General features: G+C 50.5%; 4 protein-coding genes across 4 annotated transcripts; 1 reads left to right on the forward strand and 3 right to left on the reverse strand.

Annotated features, from left to right (window-relative positions):
• Positions 1–190: 190 nt before the first annotated feature.
• N7484_010097 (60S ribosomal protein uL10) lies at positions 191–1317 on the forward strand (the record flags this gene model as incomplete). The annotated part of the gene is made up of 3 exons (XM_057120484.1): positions 191–298; positions 369–558; positions 623–1317. The coding sequence occupies exons 1-3, from the start codon at positions 245–247 to the stop codon at positions 1315–1317; spliced, it is 939 nt and encodes a 312-aa protein (XP_056970039.1). The 5' UTR covers positions 191–244.
• Positions 1318–2556: 1239 nt separating this feature from the next.
• N7484_010098 (putative GARP complex subunit Vps53) lies at positions 2557–5232 on the reverse strand (the record flags this gene model as incomplete). Its single annotated transcript, XM_057120485.1, has 3 exons — positions 2557–3288; positions 3342–5137; positions 5193–5232. 3 exons carry the CDS (start codon positions 5230–5232, stop codon positions 2557–2559), a joined length of 2568 nt encoding a protein of 855 aa, XP_056970040.1.
• Positions 5233–6450: 1218 nt separating this feature from the next.
• N7484_010099 (class I SAM-dependent methyltransferase) lies at positions 6451–7389 on the reverse strand (the record flags this gene model as incomplete). Its single annotated transcript, XM_057120486.1, has 1 exon — positions 6451–7389. One exon carries the CDS (start codon positions 7387–7389, stop codon positions 6451–6453), a length of 939 nt encoding a protein of 312 aa, XP_056970041.1.
• Positions 7390–9740: 2351 nt separating this feature from the next.
• On the reverse strand, positions 9741–13488 carry N7484_010100 (uncharacterized protein; the record flags this gene model as incomplete). Its single annotated transcript, XM_057120487.1, has 4 exons — positions 9741–12773; positions 12835–12989; positions 13046–13396; positions 13473–13488. 4 exons carry the CDS (start codon positions 13486–13488, stop codon positions 9741–9743), a joined length of 3555 nt encoding a protein of 1184 aa, XP_056970042.1.
• Positions 13489–14036: the final 548 nt, after the last annotated feature.

The raw sequence follows: 14036 nt of genomic DNA on the forward strand, positions 1-14036 counted from the left end.
TATCTACCACAAAGCAGCTTTCAAAAGCAACAAATCATCTATAAATTGTGTTTTGCGTCCCCAATGCCTATTCTCGTGTATCACGTTCGCTCCAAGGCGGTGACCCACTTTATATACCACGTGACCCACTAGCGAACGCACCGAAAAAAGAAATTGGAAATCGGAAGTTTTCTTCTCTCTTAACCAACCTCAACAACAACCATTTGCCCTTAAATAACCTCTCTTCAGAGACGTAAAAGAAGAAATGGGGGGCAGATCCGATTCCAAGGCCGCTTACTTCGATAAGCTCAAGGCCCTTGTATGTATCTCTTTTCTCGCTTATGCGGCTACTTTCCCGAATCACGATGCTAATTTTTCAATCGTTATAGCTTGACACCTACAAGACCGCCTTCATTGTTGGTATCGACAATGTCGCTTCCCAGCAGATGCACGAGATCCGTATCTCGCTGCGTGGTGAGGGTGTCGTCCTGATGGGAAAGAACACCATGGTTCGCCGTGCCCTTAAGGGTTTCGTCGCTGAGAACCCCGAGTACGAGCGTCTGCTGCCCTTCGTCCGCGGTAAGTTTAAATCACTGGAAGAAATGATTTGCAAGGTTCAATTACTGATATGGGATATTTTCAGGCAACGTTGGTTTCATCTTCACCAACGGTGACATGAAGGCTATCAAGGAGAAGATCCTTGCTAACCGTGTCGCTGCTCCCGCTCGTGCCGGTGCTGTCGCCCCCAACGACGTCTGGGTCCCTGCCGGTAACACTGGTATGGAGCCCGGTAAGACCTCGTTCTTCCAGGCTCTTGGTGTCCCCACCAAGATTGCTCGTGGTACCATCGAGATTGTTTCCGACCTCAAGCTCATTGAGGGTGGCAACAAGGTCGGTGCCTCCGAGGCCTCCCTGCTGAACTTGCTGAACATCTCTCCCTTCACCTACGGTATGACCATTACCCAGGTGTACGATGCCGGCCAGGTCTTCAGCGCCGATGTCCTCGACATTGATGACGAGACTCTCCTGAAGTCCTTCTCCCAGGCCATTCAGACCGTCACCGCCATCTCTCTGGCTGCCAACTTCCCCACCGTCCCTGCTACCATGCACTCCCTCATCAACGCCTACAAGAAGGTTCTGTCTGTCGCTATCTCCACCGACTACAGCTGGGAGGGTATTGAGGAGCTCAAGGACCGCATCGCTAACCCCGATGCTTACGCCTCCGCTGCTCCCGTTGCCGCTGCTGCCACCTCCGGTGGTGATGCTCCCGCCAAGGAGGCCGCCGCTGAGGAGGAGGAGGAGTCCGATGACGACATGGGTCTTGGTCTCTTCGACTAAGCGCCTTTTCCTCGAAAGGCTACGATCGCCATGTATTAGATTGTTCTACTTGACCCAGTCCTGAAACGGATGGGGAATGAAAATGACTATGATGGCTACGAGACACTTGTCTTGCCTTTTTTTCAGATCGTAATGGACGTAGAACTACGATCCATTACTTGTTCTGACATCAAAGAGTGAGTTTGAACCTTTTCTCCATGATTCGTTTCCCCTGTTTTCGTTTTCTTTTCTACTTTCCAATCAATCCTGGCGGATGATTAAACATTTTTAACCCCGAGCAAACGGTCTCCGCGACCGCGCTGACGATTAAAAACGCAACAACAACACTCTAATTTTTTGCTGACGCCATTACCCAATCTGCTTTTGTCTTCTACTTCACTCTTTGATTATGTTTTCGAAGCAATTGCTAACCTAAAAAAAAGTTTACAGATCCTCCCAGACTTGACATAGTCCTCGTAGATTAATGCGTAGATGAGGGCCCTGCGCACGTTTTCCTTAGCTTGGGCCTGTCGACGGATAGTCAAAATGTCCCTGTGTCTTTGCCATGGAACGAATGCCTTGAACCATGTCACATGCGTGACAACAAAGTTAAGGGCGCTTTCCATTTGGTCGCATGGACATCGTCGTCTAACCCGAGCGCTTGGCCAAGGGTTTGGCGTGCTAACATGAAAGCCGAAATACAGTTAATTCTCTTGACCTGGTGTCGGGTAAGCCTTGCGTAGTACACTAGTGAAGCACCATTCAATCAAGTCTCCCTTCGTCTCTTGCTTTGAATTCCGTCCTGTAAAAGTCCTCGCTGTCAGTTGCCCTGCTCCCACGCCTTGACAGGCCAAGTGGTCTCGTCCGGGTATATTGGGTCTACAGTGACTATTTGTCAGTACGCAATCAAGGCTGTACTCAGGTGACAGATTGAGAGATGAGTCGACCTGTATGCCTACGCATGCTGGCATTGCCTTTTATCTTTTCTGGTACCGCTTCATGCCGGTTACATATCCACCCAGTATGGCAATATCAATCTCTCAGACCAATTCCCTTGTACCAGCAGGTGTTGGTAATGCGGATGGATATCCATGCTTGCTGGCTACGATACAGTTTGGAATACTTTCAGTCTCCTACCAAAGTACCAGCCGATAAACCTCTTCCATACACTTACTCAAGAATCTATTCATGGTATCCAGCTCAAAACAAGTATGATTATGGACAGACGCTCAGGTATATTCAACATCGACATCCCACACATCACTCATCGGCACCACGCCCAAACCGACCCCCAAAGCCACCAAGGTCACGACGGAAGAACTTCCCAATATTCTTGAGATTCTCATTGAGATTGTTCGCAGCACTAGTTTCAGACGGATTCTGTAAATGGCTGGCTTGTTGTCCTGAGCTACCTGGTGCAGGCGACGAGGTACCAGATGTACCCACCGCCCCTGTGGATGTTGACCCAGTAATACCAGCAACGCCGGAAGCCAAGCTGGGATTCCCGAAGCGATCAACGCCATCTTTAGCGGCGGAGATGATGGCCGAGCCGAGCATCGAGGCGTCGAAGCGGGATGGCATTGATGGGGTGCTGCTACCCAACCCCAGACCCTGGGATACGGAGCCAGTTGATGTGGTGGCAGCCGGGGTTTGGAGGGCATTAAGCATAGGGTTGCTTTGTTGGAGATTAGCCGCGTAGCGGTCTGACGCACGATGGAGCTGGAATAGCTCCACGAGATGGTTTTGTTCTTGGCGGCTGCGGATACCCTTTATATCGAGAATTTTGCGGAAATTGTTGTTGTTGCGATCCGCGATGTGAATGAGGTATGCTTGTACGAGGGCCTCGGGTGGGGATGGTCGGACTTGAAGGGTTTTGAGGAGCGTTTCGATTTTGTAGAAGCTGGCGTTCACTCGCTTGACAAAGCCTGCTGGGGCTGGGGCGGGGAGGAGGGATGTAAGGCCACTCTTAAGGGTGAAGGAGTCGAGAAGCATCTGATGAACGTTAGAATCGAGGAAATGAAAATGGGAATGCTGGGCAAATTCACCTGTTCAGCGCCAGTTTCTGCAACCGGTCTGCATTGGAAGACGTTGGTAATGAACAAGCTTGACATCAATTCAACCAGGTGATCGGAGAAAGCTCGTGCATATTGCTGCTTGTGCAGCAATTGTAAAATTTCGGCTGCCTTGTCTTTGGTTCGAGAGAGTAATTCGCCCACATAGGGACTCTGGTCACTGACGGCCTCGATCTTACTCCAGGGTGTGTTGCGCATTTCGCGCCAGGATGGCTCCAATTCGACCTCCACCTGGCGGACCAGTCCTCGCACAGCCGCAGAAGCAATGCCCATGAAAGAATCTGCTTGACTTTGTAGATCCACCGACTGCTTGAGGTTCTCATCCAGCCGACCTTTGATCTTCTCTTCCAGTTGATTACAAGTGGTGTAGCAGTAATCAGCGGTATTGAGGACAGACACCAGATCTTCAATCGAGGGTACTTTAGACGGAGTGTGACCAGTAGGGCGTTCACTAATATAGGCAAGGAGAACCTGCTGTGCATATTGATCTAGGTATTTCGCAAATACCTTGGCCAGCTCCGCAAGACTTGGCCCTGTGGAGAGCTTAGAGCATTGCTGCAGAGCATGCCGGTAGAAAGTAAAGAGCTCGGTCGATGAGGAGATTACAATGTGTGAATTGAATTCATCGTCCGGCGGTCTGAGCGGTTGTTGGCGGTATTTGGGCAGGAGGGCAGCCAGCTGCTTGTCCTGTGCTTCCACCCAGACACTCAAATATGGCTCAAAGGCTTCGGAGATGGACTGGCCGAAGATAGGGTTCTCTGTTGAAGCAAAGGTATCGGTGGATGGGCGTGACGGAGGAGCAAAGCGGCGCTCGAGAGAATGTTCGAATTCCAGTGTTTCCTGCAAACAAGAGAGCAACATGTTGACATCGATATTTTGACCGCTGCGAACCGAACGAGACAAAATGCCTTTGTAGTCATCGCGAGTGCCTTCACAGAAGACGTTGGCCAGGATTTCATTGACACGCCACGCAGCGGGGAAGATAGTAGCGTTCTCTTCGTCGTAGGTCTTCAAAATGCGTCGAAACCAAGCGTATCGTCGAGAAATGTTGTCCAAAGATCCAGCCTCTTCATTGTTTCGGAAGATCTGACGGTACTCTCGAAGCTGAGTATTGCAGTACCAGGTGACCAACCGAGACCGCGCATGCTCGCCCAACGCATCAATAACCAGACAAGCCTCCGAGAGCATGCCCCGCTTCTGAGCGACCTCGCCCTTCGTAAAGGTGATTTCAAAGTCCTCACAGACCTGTTCCAAAAGATCCCGCTGAATATCCGCCACATTCCTACTCAGTATCGCAATCTGGTCAATCGATCGGTAAGACTTGAAATGGGCCATGAGCTGGATCACCGCCTGAAGCAGCTGCGCACAATCGCGGTATTGTCGTGTCCGGCTGAGGGCCATGAGCTGATCGTAGGCAGTAGTCAGCATCTGCAGTCGCTTGAGCGCCGTCATTGACAAGGTCAAGTTCTTCTTCGCGTTGTCCAATTGCTTGATGTCGGCGGTCATATCGGTGATGGCCTGTTCCGTCTTCATCGCGCGCTCGCGCACGTCGTCGATCTTCTTGAACAGCTCCGACAAGTCGGACTTCGCGGTCTGGATACGTTCCACGCTCTCCGCATTGGAGGTGACCTGCTCCTCCACCAGCGTGCCGATATCGTTGTCCAATTCATCTTCGTAGGAGTGGAGGCCGTCGGAGATCTGCGAGACTGAAGCGAGGGTGGAGGGATGTGAAAAGATGGCATTCAGGTGGTCAATCGGGTCGTAATCCACTGGGGAGATCTGGAGTCAGTGAGTGTTTTGGGGAGCATGGTTGGTTCCCCATACCTGCATCCAAGGCGTCGAGGGGCTCCTCATCTGGCGGCATTTGGCCGGTCGGAATAGTAATTGCAGTCATCCCATTAGTTCATCAATGTCATCCCGCAGCCAAAGGGGGGCAATGTGCAAGGCGCATTCGAGGGAGGTTCGCAGGAAGTTGGCGCGGGCCGCATCTCTCGGGGGGTGGCCAGCTTGGCGTTTTACCCACCGCAATTCTAACTGTATAGAGCTTTGTAGTGACTGCACCGTCAAATGTTAACATACAATTTAGAAAGCAGATCATTAGTCTTATGAGAGTTTCAATCATTTTCACCATCTACCTGGAGTACTTTCAATGCTTTTTAGAGCGCTCGCATAGCCAATTGACCGTTCCCAAATAATTATGATGGTGTCAACCATGAAAATGAACCCTGGGAAGCAGTTTGATCAAAGCAGCATTTGAGAACCTCTATAAATTCATATGCAAGTATACGTCTGGGCAGCATTTCGATACAAGCATACCCGAGAGCATGATCTCGCAGACCTCAAGAGCCTCGAGTTCCAAGGTTCCCTTTGTACTCCAAATGCATTGCCCCATCGAGACTACCTGTTGGAGAACCTTCTTTTGGGAAATATGTGTCAGGTATAAGATTCATCACATCTTGGTATTTGATTCGCTCAAAGTGTCTAACACGAAATTGCCCATCGCATATGCCACCCAGACAGGAGCCGCGCCAGGTTTCAGTTGAATTCAACAGCTCGTCATTAGCAAAGTGGTTCTTCCGATGTCCAACCTTTGGAACGCTACCAACACGGGCTATTCTACCATCCCATTACTTGCCTAGAGCAATGCGACAATTCATCTCAAATTTGAAAGAACAAATATTCTTGAAAGCTTTTACTATGCAACAGTAGTGGAATAAGCAATGATCATCTAAGATGCTACGTGATTCGCTCCATTGCCCATTTCCGCTTTTCACATTGATTTAGGGTTGGGACGATCCATTGTAGCCGTCGTTCTTTTCCATACTGGAGATCGAGGGCAGAAGGAATAAGAGGAAGAAAAGGATAGGCGTCCGAAAAGAGGAGGGGGTTCATACTGGAATATCCCGCTTTCCTATCACAAACCACTGGATCATACGTTCTTTTTTCTTTGTGTTTTTCTTTTGCTCTGATGAAAAGTCTGTGGAAGATACCAAGTAGTGAGATAATGACAGGAAAGAATACTTCTAATCGTTCATAGGTAGAGTCCTAGATACACATCAGGTAAAACCTACCTCGGAGAGAACTACTCACAACCCTTGTGCTTCACAATCAACAACACCCCCATAGAGCCCCCTCTAATGACTTCCCTCCCTTCTTCCACACCCGCCTCATGCAGGAGTTTCTCCACTGTCCTGCGACACACCCTAACGACATCCTCTTCCGTACCTACGGCACCAGGATTGGCCTCCCGCCAGCGCGTAACCGGACTCCCCACACCCATAATCTTTTCCACCTGATCCAAGCTCAGAACAGGCTCTCTATCAAAAAACTCCTCATCAACACCCCATTCTCGACGAAAGAAGGATTCCTTGTCAAACGCAGTAACTGGCTCGTCCATGTCCCACGGGAGAGGAAACTCGGCATACCGATTTTGAGTCAAGAGATTGCCCGGCTCATAGAATGGAGCGAGATACTCTTCTTGGATCTTTTGAATTGCCGCTTGGATGGCCGATGCATTCGGGGTGGAGGGGTGTATGGCTGGGCCACAGGGTGCCCATAGTGCGACTGTACCGCTCGGCTTGAGGACTCGGGCAGCAGCAGACCAGAAGGCTGGGATGTTGAACCAGTGGGCTGCGTTTGCGGAGATGATGAGGTCCACGCTGGTGTCTTGGACTGGCGGAGACAGGTTTGAGCCTAGATCTTCGGCGGTCGAAACTTCGAAGCGCACGTTCGTTGTGGGGGTCCTCTCGTTGTGTGCTCGGGCGGCTGCTATCATGCCTTCGGAAGGATCGAGGCCGAGGACATGAGAGAACCTCGGGGCTAGTGCGTGAGTGGCCATTCCAGGTCCACAACCAACATCGAGGAGGACATCGAAGTGGCCACCAGTGGAAGTGTGGTGGTCTATGATCATTTGGTATATACTGGGATGGTATTTCGGGCGGAGATTGGCGTAGGCCTCCCCTTGGGCTTGGTTGTAGGAGCTAAACGTCTTCTCCTGGGTGAAGGGGGCCTTGGTGGACATGATGGGCAGAGTCTGATGAGTAAGGAAAGGTAGTCTGATGAGTTGGATACAGAATCAATTCCAGAGGAAAACACCACCTTTATAGCCTGATACGAAGTATAGACGAAAATAAACCTCGTATCAACCGACCAATTAAGCTTCATGGGATCCACCCGCGCCAAACCTATTTGGGGCCACGACTGCGAATCCCGAATCCCGAGCAAGTACGGCATTCACAAGAATCCGTGGACGCTCTCCTTGATTCACTCAGTAGACTCATAAACTGGTCCTTTGGCTCCTCCTCTCCTCCTCTACAAGAGCCGGATGTAGCCACGGGAACTCCGGTCCGTTACGTCGTCATGGTCTATTACGGCAAGGTTAGCCTGGGCTGTCAGCGCTGTCGCCAGCGAAAAGTCAAGGCATGAGAACCTTTCACCTAATCCCAAGCACAAGATTAACCTGGTGTCTAGTGTGATCAGCGGAAACCAGACTGTGTGAAATGCGAGAATTCGGCCGTGAAATGTCCAGGCTACCGCAACTTAAACGAGGTCTTATTCCGCGATGAATCGGAGAGAATCATCCGCAAAGTTCGCCGGAAATATTGCCTTCTTAATGTTCCTGCTGCTCATACAAGGGCATTGGAATTACCTGCTAATTGCATTCCATCCATCTCGGCCCCGCCTTCACTCTCTATAAAGCACCTCGGCGCTAGTTTCTTTTTCACAAAGTACCTTCCTAGAGAAACAGTTGTTTCAAGGAACTTCTATGATTGGCTTAGTGAGATTTACTCCTCCGAGGACTCCAATAATGCACTGCAAGCTATTATCCAGGCGGTTGGAATCGCAGGTCTCTTTAATATTTCGCCGTCTCACGGGAAGGCAGTGGAATCTCAGAAATTATATTCTCAGGCTATATCTGTTTTGCAGAGGCTATTCGATGACCCGATTCATGCTACGTCGGATACTACCCTCACGGCTGTGATATTGCTTGCTCTTTATGAGGTATGGGTGTCAGATTTATCCGCCAATTCTACGTTACTTACTATTGTATAGATCGTCACTTTTCAGACGTGGGAAGACCAGTGCCCACTACCATTGAAATCCATGTCCCTCACGCACATCGAAGGAGCCATTGCTCTCCTCGAATCACGGGGCCAGAAACAATTTACCCATGAGCGTGGGGGTCACTTGCTTGGACAAGTGTGTACGAGGATGGTATGTCTCAACCACCCCCGTGGTCAGAGACGACATACTAAACCGAGCTAATCCGATACAGCTCCCAATGTGTCTACATCATGGTCTCGCCGTTCCACCAGCTCTCGTTCAAGCGACATACAACTTCCACATGAGTGCTTTATGGTCAAGTAGATCCTCCCACCCAGGCTCTCTGACCGAAATCGCTTTCCGGTTGGTAAATCTGCACGCAGCAATTAAAAGTGGCTATATCACGCAGCCACGGGTTCGCAGCGTGGCACTCGAAATTGATCATGACCTTGAAGTGTGGAGACAAGGCGTCCCGCCAGGATGGCGATATACGATAATACAAAACAAGGGGAATCGAAATATCAAAACCTGTCTTGACGGCAAATCTCATATCTATGCTAACCACAGGATAGCGGAGGCGTGGAATAGCTGGCGCATTCAGAGGATATCTATTAATCAGATTATCCAGAGGAATGAGCTTTTATCTGGTCCTGGGGTTGTATCCGTTACTGCGAATTCGGTAATTCGTCAGTTTTCGGAAGATATTTGCTCGTCAATTGAGTATTTAATGGATTCTCCTCGTATGTCTTGTCACTGTGGCTCTACTTTACTAATACTGGGTGTTTGTTGGTTGATGAATCCGTAGGTAGCTTCTCGCTCGTCCAACCACTTTACGTTATCTCGATTGAGGTATTGAATACGCCTGCACTGCGTCTTTTTGCTATCTCTGAACTGCGTCGCATGAGCACTTCCATGGGGATTCGACAGGCTGAGCTACTGGCTGAAAACTCCTTGAAGAGGATTGGTTTGTTAGATCGTGGTAGTGGAGGGTACTGCTCTTCCCAGTACTGAAAAAATGATCAACACATTCTGTACATTTTGACAAGACACAATTGATCTACATACAGACAAAATGAATGATTCAATAGCAACCCTGGAATGATTGTAAAGCTATCCATTGCGCCAGGCCGATCTGTAACTCCAGTTGATGCGCAATGCAAGATGAGCGAATAAAATGCCGAATTGAATGGGGAGAGGGACTTTTAAGCCCACTGTGGGGGTCTAGATCTAAAAGGAACCATGCATATGCGACGAAAAGTGATTACCGGAAAAAAGAGACCAAGGGAAGGAAGATAGGAGTAGGAAGGAAAATATAGCGAAGGAGGTATGCTAGTGATGCATGACGTTGGGGTTGCCGGGGTATACTCCGTGTTGAGCATAGGTTTGGCTATGTTGGTAGTTTGTCGGGATATGTTGTGTCGGACCAAGCTGACCGTACCAAGACTGACGGCGAGGTTCTTCAGGTCGGTTCATTTGGTGAACAGCATCCCATGTGCGATTTGCGCCAGCCATATTGTACATAGCGTTTGGACGAGATTGTGGTTGATGCTGGGCCAAAGACTGAGCTGGATACATTGAGCCATAATAACGGGCATCGGCTTGCTGGTTACTCATGTGATGCTGGCGTTGATTGATCGCACTCTGGACCATCTGGTTGGAAAATCCCTCTCTCATCTCACGCCTCTCTCGTTCGCGGGTATCGATGGTTGACACCAGGCCTCCGGGATTAACAGGAACTTGTGGTCGGCGATTGTCTTGTGACATATTGAAAAACGGAGAATTGGTCACTCGTGCAACGTGTTCTTGTTCTCGGGCCGACAGATGATTCGAAATGTCGTAGTTGAGCATTGGGCTTGTGCCCCGCGAAGAGGGCCGGTAGTTGAGCTCCTGGCTAGTCATGCGGGAGCCAGGGCGGGTGTACTGTGTCCAATCTCCCGAAATTGGACGCTGTGGTGGTGGGGTGTTGTTAGATGGAGATCGAGTGTGCATGTGCACCGGGGGACTAGGCGCTGCGCGTTGCTGGACATACTGCTCCGGGGTGAGACCTCCGCCAGGGGTGGTAGGACGGTTGGAAGCCATTCCAGGCTGCCAGAGCATACTCCGTCTGTGTTCCTCCTGGCCGGGGGACCGGTAATGTCCAATGTCCATGGTGTTCGAGGGCACCGAAAGCCTGTATCTTTCAGCTTCTGAATCCTTTCTCTGGTGAGACTCCCTGCGTAAGGCGTCGCCTGTACTTGGGCGTCCAGTGGTAGGCATGTAAGTCATTGTGGGTCCGAAATCAACAGAAGGAATATCCGGGTTGGCTTCTTTGGGCTTCTCGGTTGAGTAGTGAGCATCTCCAATGACGAAATCGCGTTTGGCAGGTTCTCCCACGGTCTTCATGACACCCATTCGCGGTTTGGTTGATTTTTGAGACTTCTTACTGTATATCGAGCCATGAGTGCTTGCGTAATCGGGCGAAACTGTAGAAGCAGCATCATCGTAAACGCTCTCTTCCTCCATTGCCTGGTTTCCAGTCGGAGTCACAGGAGATGAAAGGTGAGGGGCAATGCGATTGAGTGCATCTTCGTCCAGAGTGTGCCGAAGGTCATCCAGACTGGGTTCTCCGGGAGACAGGGGCTCTCCATTGGGTATCTGTCTTTGAGGAAGTGGTTTCCGTTTCAAAGACTTGGACGAGTCAAGTGGAAACTTGCGTTGCGGTGACGAGGACCCCGTGGTGCTGGACGTTGCAGGCCGATCGTCCATACTGAGCGAAGCTCGCATCGCGACAGCAAAACGGAATGCTTCGTCACTGGACTGATGGGTGAGCTGCGGGTTCGGCGAGCTTGTGGGCTCTGCAAATTGCACAGCAGGGGCGGGAGATGGTGCCTGGGATTCCTGGTCTTGGGACTGCTGATCGCTGGCTGGGGACGAGGAGTCCTGTGAAGCCAACGCTGTTCCACCTGTCCGACCAACGGATGTTAACTGCGCTAATGTCGCATTGGACATGCGATTATTGGCTAATCGCTGCGCCGTAGTTGCGTAAGGACGGTTTGGCGGCATCTCTCGAGGGCCGTGTGCGAAGGCAGGTGGGCTCGCGACAGGAGAAGGTGGCGTGCGCGGTGGAAGTTGCTCTTCATGGACCAGGGCAGGGTGTCGCTCCATCTGAGAATTGTATTGCTCCATGATAGGAGCTGCCAAAGCAGCTTGTCTGTCACGTTGCACCAAATCCTGGGCGGAAGAGTCAGGTGAGTTTGAGTCCAGAGATGAATAGCCAGGCCTAGGCCCTGTCTGCATTCCTGTAATGTCTGACATCCCGCGATTATGATAGGCAGGAGGCTCAGCTCTAGGAACCTCGCGTATTACTGCTTCTGTATTGCTGAACTCGGACTTGCTCTCTGCTGGGAAAGGTCGACGTGGAGACTCGGCTGGGGTGAAGTGGTTTCCAGATATACTTGAGCGGTACCGTGGCCGAGCGCTGTTGACGCTATTAGTCCTGCTTCGGCCCGTTGAAGCTCTCTTCTGGGTCGCTTCTTTCAGCTGTCGCCTCCACTCGGCTTCACTCCAACCTTGGCTCCCTGGAGTCTGAAGAAGGCTGGTGATATCCATGAGATCCAAATATCCAAATCGACGCTCTTGAGGGAAAGCAAACATGATGCTTTTAATATGATTGGTGTCTGCTACGAGACGAGTCGGCCGGCCATAGAGGTTGAAGGTATCGAATGTCGGGAAAAGGAATCGCAACATCATTTCAAATCCAGAAATCGCCGCATGCAACTCGGGCATGACATACACAAAACCCTCCGTGGTGGATTGATTCTGCTCGTGTATCGTGATCCGGCCTTCTAATTTGACCAGACTGGATTGGTCGATCAAAGCCTTCGATTGTGGGTAGATTGCATATGCCGAATATACATGGGTCAATGTTGCAATCGGGATTGCCTTTTTGGTCTTCCGAGTTTCGAAGAACTGAATATTTCCCGTGACGGGAATGGATAGACGATCGTATGCTGATTTCTTCAAGGCTTTTCGAGCTTTCGCGACCTGCTTCTCGTCTGGAGGGTTGATCACAAACCAGCATCGTCTCCACGGAGTCCCTGCGCCAAACCGTACCCGCGCCCAGTCTTCTTGTCGGAATTTTGCCGGGGCTAGGATTGATTGGATACTATTAAGATGCTTTCCTTTGGCCGCAATGAGAGAGCCGGTGTATGCTTCATATAAAGAGGTGTGTTCGAACATGGCAAGACGGACTGCTGCAGTCCACTCGCACATGGAATGGAATGAGCGGAAATGCAGCAGATATCGATTTTTCCCTGCGGACGAGATACTAAGAACATTGTTCAGCGGTGCTGCCGCTCCATTTCTGATCGGTAACGTTTCAATCTATGATGAAGAGTTAGCGCTCGGCCAATTCCACGGAGATTGGAAGTTCCAATGCAGGTACCATTTTGATCGACGCGTCTGCGACGTTGATAAAAGTCGCTGGGACCTCTTGCCCGCCAGCTCCGTCCAGCGCAGTGGCATCCCATAATGAAAGGACTGTCCCAACAAGTTGAGCGTAACATTCTTTCCACTGCCGATCGAGACACGGCCGCCCATCTGCATGAACCTTATTAGTCCATATTTGACCCAAACCACAACCATCTTTCACATACGATTATCTTGGTCATTCAGTTTCAGGAAGTAGCCTTCGTGATAGACTTTATTGGTGTGAATGTTGAGGAAGGAAAAGATCGGCGATAGCTCCGGTGGAGTACCATCCACCTGCGCCATTAGAGGAGGGTTGTTTGAAAAGATCATGGATGCAGGTCGCGACCCAATTTCACCACTCCTTGGAGTTGAACCACCTACTGGGGCAAATTCCGTGGGTGGTGACGGGGTATCGGGTGATGGTGTCTCCCATCGAGGTGGGGTTTCAATAGGGGAGGCATTATTGGAAGATTTGCGACTCAGCTTTCCGGAAGCATTGTTTTTGGGACCTCCGAATGTTGATATAAATGAGCGAACTAAAATAGATGCAAGGGAGAGGTCAATCCACATGTTCCGTTAGGTTCTGCCTGCTGCCGTCCCGGATCGACTTACCACGTGAACCACCCATGACGTCGAGCGATCAAACACCTCACTGCAGCAGTGGAGGAGCTGTGGAACGTCTCTCTCGAAAAGTTCTTGAGTCTTTGAAGAGACCAGGGGGCACTTAGGGGAAAGGGTCTCAAAAGAACACGGTAGGGCAGTGCACGGTCTGGTCCACTGTGGAGTTGTTTGAAACGAGGGAATAGACCACAAGGACTTGGAGAATTGGCGGAGTAAGGTTAAGCCATGGAGAGAGAATCAGGTACACCCAGGGAGAGGAAAAAAGATACAAGAATTCTGGTAACGACCGGACACAACGGAAAGGTTGGCAAGAGCACAAAAGCCGAGTGGGTGGATGACGTTACGGACGGGGTTCTCCAAGTGGAGTCAACTAATCACCAGGACTAGTTGATTTTAGCTTGACTTGAAAGAGGAAGATCTGTAGAATGTCGGTAAGAGGGAGAAAGCGAAAGGGAAAATGACAGGAAAGTTCGAAAGAGGCGAGCAGCTAAGACCGTGGGTCTTGCCATCTGGTCCCATCTTGGAGAGTTGGAGAGCATCACTCGCCATTGGTGG

The sequence above is a fragment of the Penicillium longicatenatum genome, assembly GCF_028827895.1.
Source record: "Penicillium longicatenatum strain IBT 33135 chromosome Unknown contig_6_segment0_segment0, whole genome shotgun sequence".
Taxonomy (NCBI): Eukaryota; Fungi; Ascomycota; class Eurotiomycetes; order Eurotiales; family Aspergillaceae; genus Penicillium; species Penicillium longicatenatum.